The following is a 13,714-nucleotide window of genomic DNA, read 5'->3' as shown; positions in this document are numbered from 1 at the left end:
GGGTCTCGGCGACGTTGCACGCACTACTGTGATGGACGAAAGACTCACATAGATGATCTAGTCACAGCCCCGAACATCCAACGCTCGAACGATCAATGGCAACAAAAACTCGCCCGTATCTAAGTTGCCCTTCCTAATCCTGAGTCGGCTGAATTCCGGTGCCCCCAAACCGAGTCGACGTGGTTTCCGATCTGTCTGGTTTTTTCACTTTCTGTGCATGCATGTGTTGCAAATGTTGGCGTACTTGAACTCGTTCTACAAATATCGTTAAATTTAAGCTGTGCCATGTTGTGGGTATACTGTGAAATTTTGTGGACACGACCGGGAAAGTTCCATAGGAACTCGAGCAACAAATCGCTCGCGGACTATTCCACCTAAACTTTATGCGGTCATTTCCCTCAAATCCACATCTTCAAACCGAGCCCGAGCGCCACAGTTACTGCTGGCCCTAGTCCTCCCCATAGATTACCACGCGTTCTAATTCCGAGTGACGAGGGCGGGTCGAAGACGGTCGCGATGACAACCGTTGTACTTGGCTCAGAGTCGAGGCTCCCGGTAGTAGAAGCCCTAGGAGGTGGCGTAAGCGTAGACGATGGGGATGATGTGGAAGTCAACGTCGACTTCGACTCCGATGTCGTGCTTGATGATAAGGTGGACGACGACGAGGATGAAGAAGAGATAGAGACTTAAAGGCGAAATGCTTAGCTAGGTACGCGGTCAGACATTGGCAAACGCCACATACCTGCAGCACACATCTCTGCCAAGACTCCATTGGCCGTGCTCAAATCTGGGCGTTTGCAGCGAGATTGGGCGCAAGTGATAGTGCCAGTTATAAACGTGGGTTTAGAGCAAAGACAGCTTGTATCAGTTCTATAGAGACACGGGGACAGGAAGGCGTGATGAGAAGAGGTCATGAGAAGAGGAGCGAGAACGGACGTACAATAAACATCGAAGGTCTACAGCTTCCCGAGTTACGCAACTGAGGGAACAAAGTGGGAGGTCTGTAATCCCCTTCGCCGAGATGCCAGGCAACAAAACGTGGAGGAAGGCGAAGAGCTGAAAAAAGTCCAGAAAATATCTTGTCTTGAAAAACATTGGGCGAACGCAACGATCGCAAAAATATGTAGGAGAAATAAAGATATCGACACGAAAAGAGTGGGTCGTAGGGAGGGCTAGCCCACAAGATCAACGAGTGGACGGCGGGTAGAACAGCCTGGTATATGGGTAAGTGCGACGGGGATGGGATCCAACTGAGTTGACTGTCAGGTCAACGACACCATGTGCTTTTGTTGTTTCCCATGACGACGACGCCAAGACAAGCGCCTGCATAGACAGTTAGACCTGCAACGTGAGATAATTCACGGGCTGAAGCGGACAACGGGATAACTTGAAGTCATGAGCTTGAACAGCAGAGGAAAAGGGAAACCTGTGTGCGTTATGAGAGAGAGGGATCAGGAAGTTGACAAATTTCCATTTACTCAAGCTATGTAGCTAGCACGTGAGTGACTGTCTCACATGTTTATCTTATCTTATCTGCAATTGGAAACCTGTATCGGGCCACGTCATGATCCCCAGTGAAAATCGACCCTAAAAAATGGCCAAATGGATCGGTGGAACCCGATCTGAACAGGGGAGATGGCCGGAAATTGGCAAATATATCGATTTGATCCGGAGGAACCCGATCTGCACAGGGTCGATTTTCACTGGGCATGATCTGGTCATGACGCTCCTGGGATTGTAAGCGGAATAAACAAATGTTGACTTGGAGAGGTGCGGTTAAATTCCGCCTCAGGAACTTACACAGCACTGCGAAGGACATGTAAAGCACTGGGTGTGTGGTTTGGGTGTGGTGGTTCACACACGACGACGACTTCTGAAAACCATTTCCGTTGAATATCGGGGTTCAATTCCCCTCCTGTGCCTCCAAGGTGTGAGAGTCTTTTTGGTGCTTCCAAGATGTGAAAACATTTTTGAACCATTCTGCGACGATCTCGAAGCGTGTTCAAAGGCACATTACGACGCTGCGCTTTGTGGTTATAACATTTGGTATAGATGTGATTAGATCGTGGTATTGGTGAATGAAGAGAATGGTTCCAGCCAAAAGTAAAAGCAAGTGTCACGTAGAGGGCGGCGAAGGCAATTATGATGGGGGGTCAGAGGAAGAAGGTGCGGTGATGCGGAACTGAACGGGGGTCGAACCTGCGCAATGAAAATGGGATTCCGGGCGACCGCGTGAAACAACGAATTGGTGTTCAACGCCCCCTCAGCACCATACAGCCATACCGAGCACCAACCCAACCATACCAAGCGTCAACTGCCCTCCAACCCTCAGTCCTCCCGCATGAGAAGTAGGCGGCTGATATATGGTAGCGACGACGACCGTGGTGCTATCACTGGTCGTCGAGCTACTGGTGATAACGCTGGTTGTTGTCGGAGGACTGGTAATAACCGCTGGTGCGACGACTGTGGTCGAAGTTGAGGTGGTAGCGGTGAAAATTTCTGGAACGGAGGTGGAGGAGGTGGAGGAGGAGATGGAGATGGAGGGTACAGCTGATGATGACGATGAGGACGAGGTGGCGGGTGCAGGTGCTGCGCAGGTGCGTTAGTCTGTGCAGAATGAGACAGGGAAAATGGCTTTCGTACCAGTTGCACAAATCTCATTCAACACTCCGTTGGTAGAACTCAAATCTGGGAGTGTGCAAGACCCTTGTGCGCACGTCACTGTCGTAGAGACGAAGTTGGGTTTTGAGCAGAGACACGTCGTGTCCGTTCTTCAAGTTCAGTATCAAATTGAGTCAAACGAGTCATAGCCGAAAAAGTGAGGACATACAGAAGGCATCCAACGCTAGCAGCCGTCTGGGTTACGCAGCTTAGGGAACACACAGGTAGATCGATGATCCCCTGTGCGTTTACAAGCACTAGAAGGGAAAGAATAGAGGACACGAGGAGGCGGAGCATCGAGCTGAGCGAAGAAAAGATTGAGAAAAGACAGGCTAGGGTTCGAGGTCAATGAGCGGGCAGGCCAACGTCGGAACGATGAGTTAGGAGATAAAAGAAAAGTTGCGGTTGTCTGTTGGAAACGTGGACTGCGTGATTTGGTTACCGCGGCGCGTGTGAGCGCCATCACTGGTGATGTTTTTGACAAAGATGACCATTGTCACTGCCACTGCCTACTTGGTCGATGCTCGAGAGGTCCCGCTCGCTGGTGCTGGTGGTTGAAGGGCAAGAGACGAAACACCGACATACGCCAAGGGCGTCTCGGATCTGAATGGCGTGCAAAGACCAAGACTATTCTCAAACAAGATGGCTGTCAGACAGACGTGACGTGACCGCGTGACCAGGGACGATGACAGGAGTTCAAGGCTGCCGAATGTTCTGTTTCGCTTTTTCATTTCATTTTTCGAAAATTTCAGGGGACTTTTCGCTTCATTTCTCAAGTAGCAAAAGAAATGAAAAATGGATCCAAAACGGCGCTGCGACTTATGTATGCTCAAGCGCTCATGTAAGGAATTGAGCCTTGCTTGAAGTTACTTCATGCCTACCGTGTGCGGACCACCACGCCATAGGTAGCCACAACAGGATGTTATATATGAGGTAGCCTTTTTGCTCAGGTTGCTTAGTCGTGAAGGACAACTTGAATTGCGCTCTCTACTTTGTAGAATAAGTCGCGGACTTGAATCTTCCCCTCATTTCCAATTGTTTTCCAACTTGATAGTGGAAGGTAAATTTGTCATGGAACCTGAGGAGGTGTGCGTGGGCATTGGCGTGAGGTAAGGGTACATCATCGAGTGGCATAGACAACCCCCGAGGTGATCTGGGTAGTGTACCTCTGTCCATCTGATCTTGGTCAACCATAAGTCCTTCCTGGTAATCAGAAATTGCTTGAAACAAGAGAAATAGTCGACGAACCTTGGTCTGGTTCATCGATATCCATCATCTGTACCCCGGTGTCTCTGCCTGGTTGCTCTATGCCCACTCTTGTACCCAGCCCTGGATTTGCTGTTAAGTTGGTAGCCACCTTCGGTCGTTCTGATGCGTCCGTGTTCGCAGAGCGTGCTGCAAGGAGTCTGGCTGGGATGGTTGCAAGCTGACGTCGCCAGGGAGCGTGCCCATAATAAGTCGCTCTTGAAACGGGAGTGCGTTTTCCGCCGCAAAGCCTCAAGCAGTCGCAGTACCATTGGGATTCGGTCACTGGTGGGAGAGGCATATTCGAGAGGTCGGCGGTCGCGCACTAGAGATAAGCGACAGGTTCTTGGGAGTTCTGCTTACATAATTCTCACGTTGAAAGTTGCCTTGAGCATGTATATTATGCACCATGAAATATTGTATTGCGAGGCTCGAGCCGAGAATTATGTACATCACATGCATCGACAAGCAAAAGACCTCGAGGTCATATATTGTAACTAACTGGTAAGAAACGATCTGAACAGATGAAATCGGACAAATCCGACAGGAGCTGATTTAAATCACCCTAATTCACCGTGGTTTTCACAGGGCCTGAATGCCCAATACTTGCGGAATAGGAAGGGTTTATACAGATTATTAGCTTGAGGTTGCCGTCAGCGGAAAATAACGTCCCAAGGTAGCTCCTGCAAGATGACTCATTCACAGGTGGTAAGATACATGGAAATCTGCTGTGAGGTATACAATAATCCTCCTCAAAGGTCGGAATGAATCCACGAAGGCCATTTCAGAATCAGCAGAACTTGCAGAAGGCTACAAGGTACAAGAAAACCATATCAAACGCCGACGTGACGAGCAGAAAGGACCTCACATTCGGCGACAACTGAAGGAAAAGTGTATCAGGAGATTACCTCTTTCAATAAAAGTAATTACGAAGATCACTCACGCGCTTTCTTCCCTTCAGAGTTTATGGCCATATAGCATTTGTATGCTACGGAGTGCAGACGGTCATGTCAGCGTAAAACTGTTGGTAGTTGAACGCAAAAGCGAAAAGCACCTGTAGCTATCGTACTATAAAGCTCCGATCTTAAAGCTCCATCTGTCTGGAGAATCTCCTTATCTTTCATGGAGTGCCACTTGGGATCAGGACTAGCCCACGCTAGCAGATAATAGGTATGAGAAACGGAGAGCAACACCGCATAGATTCACCACTCACTGCCAGATGGATAGATAATTTGGATTCGCTTTGTAAAAGCCCGGTCCACTCTGGTCGCTTTCTTGGAACCAAATACAATTGCTATTGGCGCGTCTTGCAGAATGCCTGGGTAGACGTCAGTTATAATGGTAATAGTATCGTCATCCTTCATGATAATTTCTCCCATATCATCTTCAAACGTTTGAAGATCGTGATCTGTCATCCCTTCTGCTTTAGCTATGCAAGCCTTCAAAGAAGCGACAGTGTGAGGCGGCGAAACAGAGAGAATATTGATGCGACCCAAGGAGGTATCATCTTTATCGAAAGATGTCTTCGAGGTCACCTCTCCGCTCTCATCGTAAACACGATAATGGACTGAATGACCCCAATGAGCGCCCTTTTTTTTAACTAACAGAATGAACACGTACCGAAACGTGTTTGAACCTGATCCCCAACCCACTGATCCAATGCCCCGGTTTTGTTTGACGCTGGGGACCGTTTCCCGCTTTCCTGGGACCCAACGACAAGAGCTAACGGATCAAGTGAGGACGAGCCTGGCCCAAGATCCCCTCGAAACGAGAGACGAGCAGCACCGTCCACAGGTACCTTTTCCGAGAGAGATAGATACAATGCGCAGCTTTCGGGCGCTGCTGAGAATCCCTCGACTTTGCAGAGATGCTTCTTCAGCGATGCGGCCGTATGCGGTGGCGCCACCGATCTAGGCATTACGCGACTGATGAAAGCATTGTTGGAGTAGATGGGGTTGTTCGATTTGATTGGTCCGTCTTGGGCGTATAGGCGATAGTAGACTGTGGCAGGTTAGATAAACAACGTTAGGAGAAGCAATGGGGCAACGTACTGTAGCGAGGACCGGGCCCAGGGTTCTAAGACTTTCGAAATTAGATAGGCCGCAGAAGTGGGTGGACACTCACGGGCTCGGTTCCCCCTAAACCATCCGACGAAGCTAACTCAGAGTTTCTTCCGTCGCTGAGCAACTTGGGTGGTGATGCACCGTCACCAATGGTCATCGTTAGGTCCTAAGATAGCCCACGGCTCTGCTGTCGGTGTTGATCGGCGCTTGTCAAGGAGTGATCATGTGGACACCGCACAGCCTGCACCAATCCACTTTGTGGCTGTCTATTACAGGGGTAAGTTGAAGTTGTTGAACGATGAACCGATGATATTTGCAGTTTGTTGAAGGTAACTCTTCCGTTTAAATAACGTTTTGGACTTATTGGCGAACTCAGCTTTGGCCTGGCCATTCTTATTGGCATCCCTGTGAATAATAATGATGTGTTATGTGCGTATTTGGAACGACTAGTACTTGGTGGCCGTCACAAGGAGCAAAGAGAACTTACTAAACTAACTGGAGTCGCTTTTGGTTTCCAGAATGATTGGGAAAGAGGAACTTGCATACGTTGCCGGTCCGGTCGGACGGCCTGAGCCGAGACCCCAATATCACGTGGAGCTGTTTGAACAGCCCAGCGGGCGCTAATGAGAATCAGTGGATAAAGATGACCACCAGCGAAGGAAGACAAAGCTTTGGCCGGTTGATCGACGGAAGAAACCCTATGCAGGATGCATCAGATGGTCGTGGAGGAACCGAGCCCGTGAGTTTCCACCCACTTCGAATTCTGCGACCTATCTAATATCGAACGCAGCACCCTGGGCCCAGTGCTCGCTACGGTATGATATCCGCTTGCTTTTGCTAACTTCATTCATCTTACATAGCGCAGTCTACTATCGGCTGTATACTCAAGAGGGACCAATCACATCATACAATCCTATCTATTCCAACAATCCTTTCATCAGCCGCATAATTCCTAGATCGGTGCCACCACCGCGAACCGCCGCATCGCTGAAGAGACATCTCTGCAAGATCGAAGGCTTCTCAGCGCCCGAAAGCTGCACCTTGTATTTATCTCTCTCGGAAAACGTACCCGTGGACGGTGGTACTCGTCTTTCCCTTCAAGCGGACTTGGGGCCAGGTTTGTCGACATCTGATCCGGTGGCTCTTGTTGTTAGTCCCCAGGAAAGTGGAAACCGGTCTCCAGCGTCAGTCGAGACAAGGGCATTAGGTGAAATTGGGGAACAGGTTCAAACACATTATGGTGTGTGTTCATTCTTCGAAACTCAAAGCGGCGCTCATTGGGGTCATTCAGTTTATTACCGCATTTACGACGAGAACGGTGAAGTCACCTCGAAAATGTCCTTCAATACAGATGATACCTCGCTGGGCCGCATCGAGACTCTATCTGTTCCGCCCCCTCACGCTGTCGCTTCTTTAAAGTCTTGCATAATTAAATCTGAAGGGGTGTCGGCTCATGACCTTCAAGTCTTTGAGGACGACACGGGCGAAATTACCATGAAAGATGACGATATAATTCCCCTTCTTGCTGACAGCTATCCAGGTAATGTGGAAGAGCAACCCATAGCAATTGTGTACAAGGAAACTCGAACACCAAACCTTGGGGCTTTTACGAAGAAGTTTAGATGCAAGTACTCTCAGAGTGTGTGATCAAAATATACGTTTCTCGTCCACATTTTCCTCATTATCATGACCTTTTAGCGTGGCCTAGTGATGATCCCAACTGGCACTCACTCAAGCCTGGGGAGATTTTCCATACAGATGGAATATCGATAAAGAAATTCTACAAGACGAATAGTATAGGTGACTTTCGCATTTGAATTGAACTCAGGGCATCACGCTGATAGGCCTGCACACTGTAGAATCCGATTGCTATATAGCAATAAACTCTGAGGGGAAAAAAGCCTGTAAGTTTCTCCTGTCTCCCCACCAACAGTCTTCTCTCCCTGGCGCCGGGTGTTCTTATACCACTCCTCTCCATAGATGTCTCCAATCGTGAGCTTCTATTCACTACCTAAATTGATATATAACTTAGGCCTTTTTCTTCCTCGTAGATTGGGCGCAGTTCTGTTGATCCACCCCCCATGCTCTCTCATGTAGACAAGGAAACGTCTCCGAAGATAAATTTCTCCGACATTGTCTATAACAAGCTTGTACTATCCTAAAATTTCCTCTGTGCGCTGGTCTGTTGTATGCAAATTATGACTCGCATATACGAAATTCACTGAGTTTTACAAGCTAAATGAAATAATTTATCCTCATGTGAAGTAATAATATGTCAACACGCATAGTTACGCTCGCATACTGCAATCTGCAGGGCGTCCTCTTCTGTTCCGTAAAGTTATCAATAAGTAATACATGTCCGAGTTTGAGGTTTCGGACGTGTGTTTTTGTCGAAATAAAAAAATAAAACGCTAATCCTGTCTACTCACAAGAAGCTCATTATATCTCCAACCGACAAACACAAAAAGAAAAATAGAACTCACTGTAGCCAAACTTCGGGGGAGAAATAGCTCGTTAACTCCCAACCTCCTGACTTAAGGGCAAAAGTAACATATGTGTGGATCCCCGTCCTATCGTGAAGGGGACGGTGCACACTATGAAGAAACTGAGGAAGAATGGGAGGCGTGCAGTGAAGCGAACTTACAAAGCTTCTTCGACTTCCCGAGAAACCCAACCCAATCCACTGTGTCCATTTCGGGGGCCCAAAATCCCGATATTCTTTTGGTTATAGAACCGTTCGACTGCCTGAGTAATACAGAGGTCATTTTTGCAATAGTAACTGTTATATGTAAGTCATGAACGGCAACCAGAATGGTTCACGAACTTTACAGGGAGATAGACCTTCGGAAACACGGTGTCCTTTCCTGCGACAAGAGAATAGTAATAGAGTAAACCGCCGATCGGATGTTGTGCACGAGAAAGCTTGATGCCGTTTTCCTCGCTGTCTGGGATTATCGCTTCATCAAGGCACGGAATATCGAGGTCACGATCGACCGACGAAGCGGAGTTAGGAAATAGATTATTCCACAAACATTCCATATGTGAAATGGCGACTTGCATTTCGGGTGAGTTCAGCCTTCCGCCCAGGGTAAGTGACCGCTTTGCATCCGACCATGACGTTCCCACCTTGGGTCGGCAGTAGAGCTAGGGAATGATTATCATTAATTTCTTTGACAAAACCATCGCAAGATTTACCTTCAGTCTGTTTTTTGAACTCCGGACACAATCCAGGGCGAGTATCTGAATACGCGGTTTGTAGTCATCGTCCAGGCATTCGAAGTAAGATAATAGTAGCTCCAAAGGCTTGACTAGTCCCGAATCTAGCTGAGAAACGAGACGACGCAGGGGGGTGTAGTCGACATCCCACAAATTGATAGGTGATCTGGAGGTACCTTCCGACGCAACTTGTATCAACGAGGGGGTTGGACTTGGGGCAGGGAGGTAGTACGCTTTCAGGGAAAGTGTACCCGCTGGATTGAAATCGAAACCTATGGTGGCACTTCAATGAGGATGCCTTGCGGCTTGCAGCAGGGAATCGACACACCAACAAAAAATCTACTTCCCTCAGGTATCTCATTCTTCTCGTAGTTTGGAAAAAGGAAATCTTCTGTTGTACGCCGCCAGGACATGTTATCCTCATCGCAGAGCACAATACCCAAGCTTCCATTAGGGGAAACCAAGTAGTCGAGTACCGCTGATCCGCGCAATGGCATCCCGGAGTGCGGGTCTCTGTAAGATTTCAGATTCGCAGAGCACCCATCCAGCGTGGTGAGACCCACCTGGGTTCGATCGCAAACCTCACCTCACGGTTAGCGCGGTCTTTCGTTGTCCCGGTTGGCGGAATGACCCAGCTGAGCTCCACTGGACTTCCGTCGATTGTCATGACGGATGCCACTCCGGAAGAGTTAGCTGGACCCATCATGTTGATGATTCGGGCATAGACGAAACACAAGAAACGGCATTGAGAAGAAAATGGGAATTTCGCAGTTTGAAGCATAGAAGAAAACGGAGCGCCTAGCTTACGCCACCAAAATTCATCTGTAGGGGTTAACGAGGGAAGTACCTGCGCAACATGTTCAAGACGTTGGGATGTAGAATTTCGAACAACGTTACCCATGTTAAAATATCATATATCGACGCCCTGTTGGATTCTAGAACGGGAAGGCGGCCTCCACGAATAGGAAAATCTTCTCCGAACAAAGATAAAACGATAGCTCTAACAGCCGCCTCCGTAGAAGTAGGATCGATGGCCATCTTGTGGGAAGACGTTGATTGATGCCCTGCAATTGAGTTAAAGTCTTTTCAGTTTCGAGTTATACTTAGACGCACCGTAAATAATCCAGTCGACTTCACGCGAGATGTCCAATTGGAGGGTAGAAAGTGTTGTTGTTAGGTTTAACGGAAGGCTTTATGACATGTGAGAATAAGGCTGACGTTGATTATCAGCGAGTGGGTCCTAACAGCGAGAGTGGGTCCTGACCAAAGGCACTTTCACAAGTCTGCTATTCGAGAATCTTCGACTCCTTGTGGATAATAATGACCCATGACGTGGTAAGAGTGGGGCAATCAGGCAAGTTTAGGACGACGTTTTATCGGACTTCGTAAAATTTCTGATCTCTTGTACCTCGCTTTTCTGAATAAGTCAATAGGTGGACAGGGTCGAGTCATCATGAGAAAGGCATGGACGGGTTATCTCGACAAACAAATGTTACAAAAACCAACATGAGATTGACTCTTGGTTGTCCCAAGTGGGTGCAAGGGGCCCTGCCCCCAAACGTTGACAGTCAACGAAAAATCCATAGGATAGGACTATCTGCATACCGGTTGCTGAGTCAGCAAATCCTCACAAGCGGCTGGCCCTGGGTTGGAGGTAGTTCGACATTCGTCATCCTTCCTGGCGGAATGTCTTCGAAATGGACGCGCAGATGATGCCAAGAGGACCACCGGGAAATACAAGTCAAAGCGAAACACTGATCATGATTTGATATCGCCCTGTAATACACAAACTCCTTGAAGGAAGGCACACACTTCCTCCACGGCCGTCTCCGAGCTCAAAGGTTTAGCAGAGGGTTAGAACCAAGTTAGAACTGAGGCCAAGTGGCGAGCTGTGACAGGTCGCATGACACAGGAACCGCAGCTATGGTTTCCGGGACACGGTAAGTTCAGACAACTTTTGAGTTCGACAGTCCACTGATAACATTCGGTGATGGCGCCACGTAGGCGCCACCCAATTTGGACAACCAGTGCCAATGGGCAGGCTCATCAACAACCCAGGTCCTAGAGCGATACCTCCAGGAGCATTAACATTTGATAGCGCACAGTTGAGCAAAGGTGTGCTGATACTTAAACCCCTCAAATTTCCAAAGGATCAGAAAAAAAGGCTTAAAACTTACAGTTGCCCTTTCAAAAAGGCAGGAGCTCGAGCTTTGAGGGTATGTATACACGGGGACATGTTGTTGATACCCTGTCATCAAATTTGTACCGCGAGCGTCGCAGCCCGATCGACGGCACTTCACGCAACATACTTTGAGAACAAGTATCCCATGAGAATGATCACGTTCACCTGTCATTAGGTACCCACTTCAACCATCTGGCAGCAACCAAACGCCTTCCCTTGCCGAGAAACGGGGTGACGATCACATTTTGATCAATGAGAGTTCGGTTTGACGTAGAGATGACCTTGATTTTTGGTTGTCGAACAAAAAAAGACAAGGAAGCCTGATCAGATGCGTGATCAGGCTCAAGCTCAAGTACAATTGAGTACAGTTATTTAAACTCCGACAAGCTCCGACTTTGACTTCGATGTCACTTTTTTTAGCTGGAATTCCAATCATTCATATCTCAGCGTTAGGCCAGCCCTGCGTCCACACTACTCGAAACAATAATTGTAACATGACCTCAGTGTATGTAACAAAAGTCGACTCCTCTGATTCTGCAGTCTTGTTATTTTATCGGCAGTTTGGTAAGTTACCGGTCCTAGAATCGGGATGGAAATGCTTTCCAAAGCAAGTATGGAGTGCCTTCCTTGATTCTAACAAGGCTAGGTTCTTAGAAGGATTGACAAGTCCAGATATGTGATAGCTAATGACTTGGCCAGTATGTTGTTGATCTAGACCTATTCAAGACAAAGGATGAAGCCAAGTACATTTGAGTGAATTGTTTAGACACAAAAATCGGTGGTATATGCACTTGCCACAAAGTCTTACTTCTGGAAATAATCGAGGCCTTGAAGGGCGGCGAATACCACAAGCCCCAACATCGATTGATATTCATGAGACATCGTCTCGGATTTTTTATTACGTTTGGGCAAGCTCTGTTTTTCTCATTGTCTCGGAATTTTTGGTACATTTGCGCAAGGTCCATTGTTCTCAATCTACACAATTGTAATTATTGCCAGAAAAATCAACCAGTCAGCACTGCAGCCGACTTGCAGCCTTAACACAGGTTTTGGCTTGAGGTAAAGTAAGGAGCACTTAGCATTGATGGTGTTGGTCACGACAACAGTATTTTTGCATTCAGAAGCTCCTTCTCTTGCGTTGGTGCAATGTGGGGGTAATATGGTTAGTATTTGGAGAGGGTCACACAGATGAATCAATTTGACAAGGTTACGTCTCTTTGGAAATAAGATCGACTTGTGATGAGTACCCACAACGTAAGGGCATTATTAAAAATGTACAAGGAACAGGGGGCAGCAAGAAGATAGAAGTTAGTTTTGTGGCTTAGACGACACTATCGACAATGATTGAAAATCGACTTGCTGCCAGCATTAAGAATAGGCCTGAGAAATTCTGGAATTTGATTCTTGAAGCACCTGGTTGATGAGTTAGTGGTCTTTATCACTGGAGCACCCACCCACCCTTCAGCAAAGAGCTTCTAAGCTGGGTCTGTGCCTCGATCAACTCAACCGTTGGGATCGTCTGACCCCCGGAGAGTCGGCTACAAGCCCTGAGGCCCAGTGAAAGTCGGACATGCGCTGGTCTGCGGATTTCTGGGCTGAGCTGCAATGTGGAAATCCGCATACCATCCCCATTTTTTACCCACCTGCAGATTTTTTTCTGCGGATTTCAGCCGAATCTGCGCGCCAAATTACATACTTTCTATAAATAGATTACCATAGGTTTTATTGAGGTTTTGTTTGCAGAATTTTCTGCTCTCTTCTGCTCGTATCGTGAATTAGATGAAATAAGACTGATATATTGCAGAATCTATATATACACTGATGCCGCTAATACCACGATTGTTCCACTCACGGCATCCTGGTACCCGATCCCCCGATGACCTTTGCGCATATACTCACTTCGCGTGCACTCTCACACACAGACACGGTCGGGCTCCCTTGTAGATATCACCTCTTCGTGTTCTCGACAGAGCGCAGACGGTGCGATGTGGATGTGTGTTGGCATAACCGAAGCCTGGGGAAAGAAATGAGCATGTCATGACACAGCAAAAGGCTCCATGACATACCAGTATACACGATCCTCTAGTCCGTGCACCCAACCTCCAACCTTTCGAGTCCAGTGATTCCCATGAGCCACATACTGGTGAGCTGCTCATATACAGTGAAAAACATACCAAACGGAGTCTTCAACAACCAAAAGTGTGCATAGACTTACTCTCAGACATCGAGAGCTTCACTAAGGCTGGAGTGCGTGAAGGGACAATGTTGGATAGGGAGAGTGGTGGTGGGTGGGAAGAAAGGAAGATGGGAAGATGGGATCCATCAGGCGATACTTATATGAAGGCTG

General features: G+C 47.8%; 6 protein-coding genes across 6 annotated transcripts; 1 reads left to right on the top strand and 5 right to left on the bottom strand.

The window, feature by feature from the left end:
- Nucleotides 1-227: 227 nt before the first annotated feature.
- LACBIDRAFT_296573 (uncharacterized protein) lies at nt 228-1,242 on the bottom strand. Its single transcript, XM_001880230.1, has 3 exons — nt 941-1,242; nt 743-870; nt 228-685 (listed from the first exon to the last, which is right to left on the bottom strand). The coding sequence occupies exons 1-3, from the start codon at nt 1,093-1,095 to the stop codon at nt 399-401; spliced, it is 570 nt and encodes a 189-aa protein (XP_001880265.1). The 5' UTR covers nt 1,096-1,242; the 3' UTR covers nt 228-398.
- A 795-nt stretch (nt 1,243-2,037) lies between these two features.
- Nucleotides 2,038-3,033, bottom strand: LACBIDRAFT_296572 (uncharacterized protein). Its single transcript, XM_001880229.1, has 3 exons — nt 2,831-3,033; nt 2,644-2,771; nt 2,038-2,589 (listed from the first exon to the last, which is right to left on the bottom strand). Exons 1-3 carry the CDS (start codon nt 2,956-2,958, stop codon nt 2,264-2,266), a joined length of 582 nt encoding a protein of 193 aa, XP_001880264.1. The 5' UTR covers nt 2,959-3,033; the 3' UTR covers nt 2,038-2,263.
- Nucleotides 3,034-4,739: 1,706 nt separating this feature from the next.
- Nucleotides 4,740-6,126, bottom strand: LACBIDRAFT_326590 (uncharacterized protein; the record flags this gene model as incomplete). Its single annotated transcript, XM_001880228.1, has 7 exons — nt 4,740-4,786; nt 4,850-4,894; nt 4,976-5,062; nt 5,120-5,473; nt 5,527-5,907; nt 5,958-5,982; nt 6,031-6,126. 7 exons carry the CDS (start codon nt 6,124-6,126, stop codon nt 4,740-4,742), a joined length of 1,035 nt encoding a protein of 344 aa, XP_001880263.1.
- A 543-nt stretch (nt 6,127-6,669) lies between these two features.
- On the top strand, nt 6,670-7,616 carry LACBIDRAFT_296570 (uncharacterized protein; the record flags this gene model as incomplete). The annotated part of the gene is made up of 4 exons (XM_001880470.1): nt 6,670-6,708; nt 6,760-6,784; nt 6,835-7,209; nt 7,261-7,616. The coding sequence occupies 4 exons, from the start codon at nt 6,670-6,672 to the stop codon at nt 7,614-7,616; spliced, it is 795 nt and encodes a 264-aa protein (XP_001880505.1).
- Nucleotides 7,617-8,380: 764 nt separating this feature from the next.
- LACBIDRAFT_296569 (uncharacterized protein) lies at nt 8,381-10,223 on the bottom strand (the record flags this gene model as incomplete). Its single annotated transcript, XM_001880227.1, has 8 exons — nt 8,381-8,390; nt 8,453-8,563; nt 8,614-8,748; nt 8,794-9,113; nt 9,165-9,457; nt 9,514-9,698; nt 9,749-10,032; nt 10,083-10,223. 8 exons carry the CDS (start codon nt 10,221-10,223, stop codon nt 8,381-8,383), a joined length of 1,479 nt encoding a protein of 492 aa, XP_001880262.1.
- Nucleotides 10,224-12,698: 2,475 nt separating this feature from the next.
- Nucleotides 12,699-13,592, bottom strand: LACBIDRAFT_326587 (uncharacterized protein; the record flags this gene model as incomplete). The annotated part of the gene is made up of 9 exons (XM_001880226.1): nt 12,699-12,780; nt 12,822-12,967; nt 13,011-13,043; nt 13,064-13,066; nt 13,220-13,248; nt 13,288-13,381; nt 13,434-13,515; nt 13,542-13,551; nt 13,583-13,592. The coding sequence occupies 9 exons, from the start codon at nt 13,590-13,592 to the stop codon at nt 12,699-12,701; spliced, it is 489 nt and encodes a 162-aa protein (XP_001880261.1).
- Nucleotides 13,593-13,714: the final 122 nt, after the last annotated feature.

This window comes from Laccaria bicolor, genomic scaffold, assembly GCF_000143565.1.
Source record: "Laccaria bicolor S238N-H82 LACBIscaffold_10 genomic scaffold, whole genome shotgun sequence".
Lineage (NCBI taxonomy): Eukaryota > Fungi > Basidiomycota > Agaricomycetes > Agaricales > Hydnangiaceae > Laccaria > Laccaria bicolor.
The sequence above is the reverse complement of the archived record's forward strand: the minus strand, read 5'-3'. Positions and strand labels throughout refer to the sequence as shown.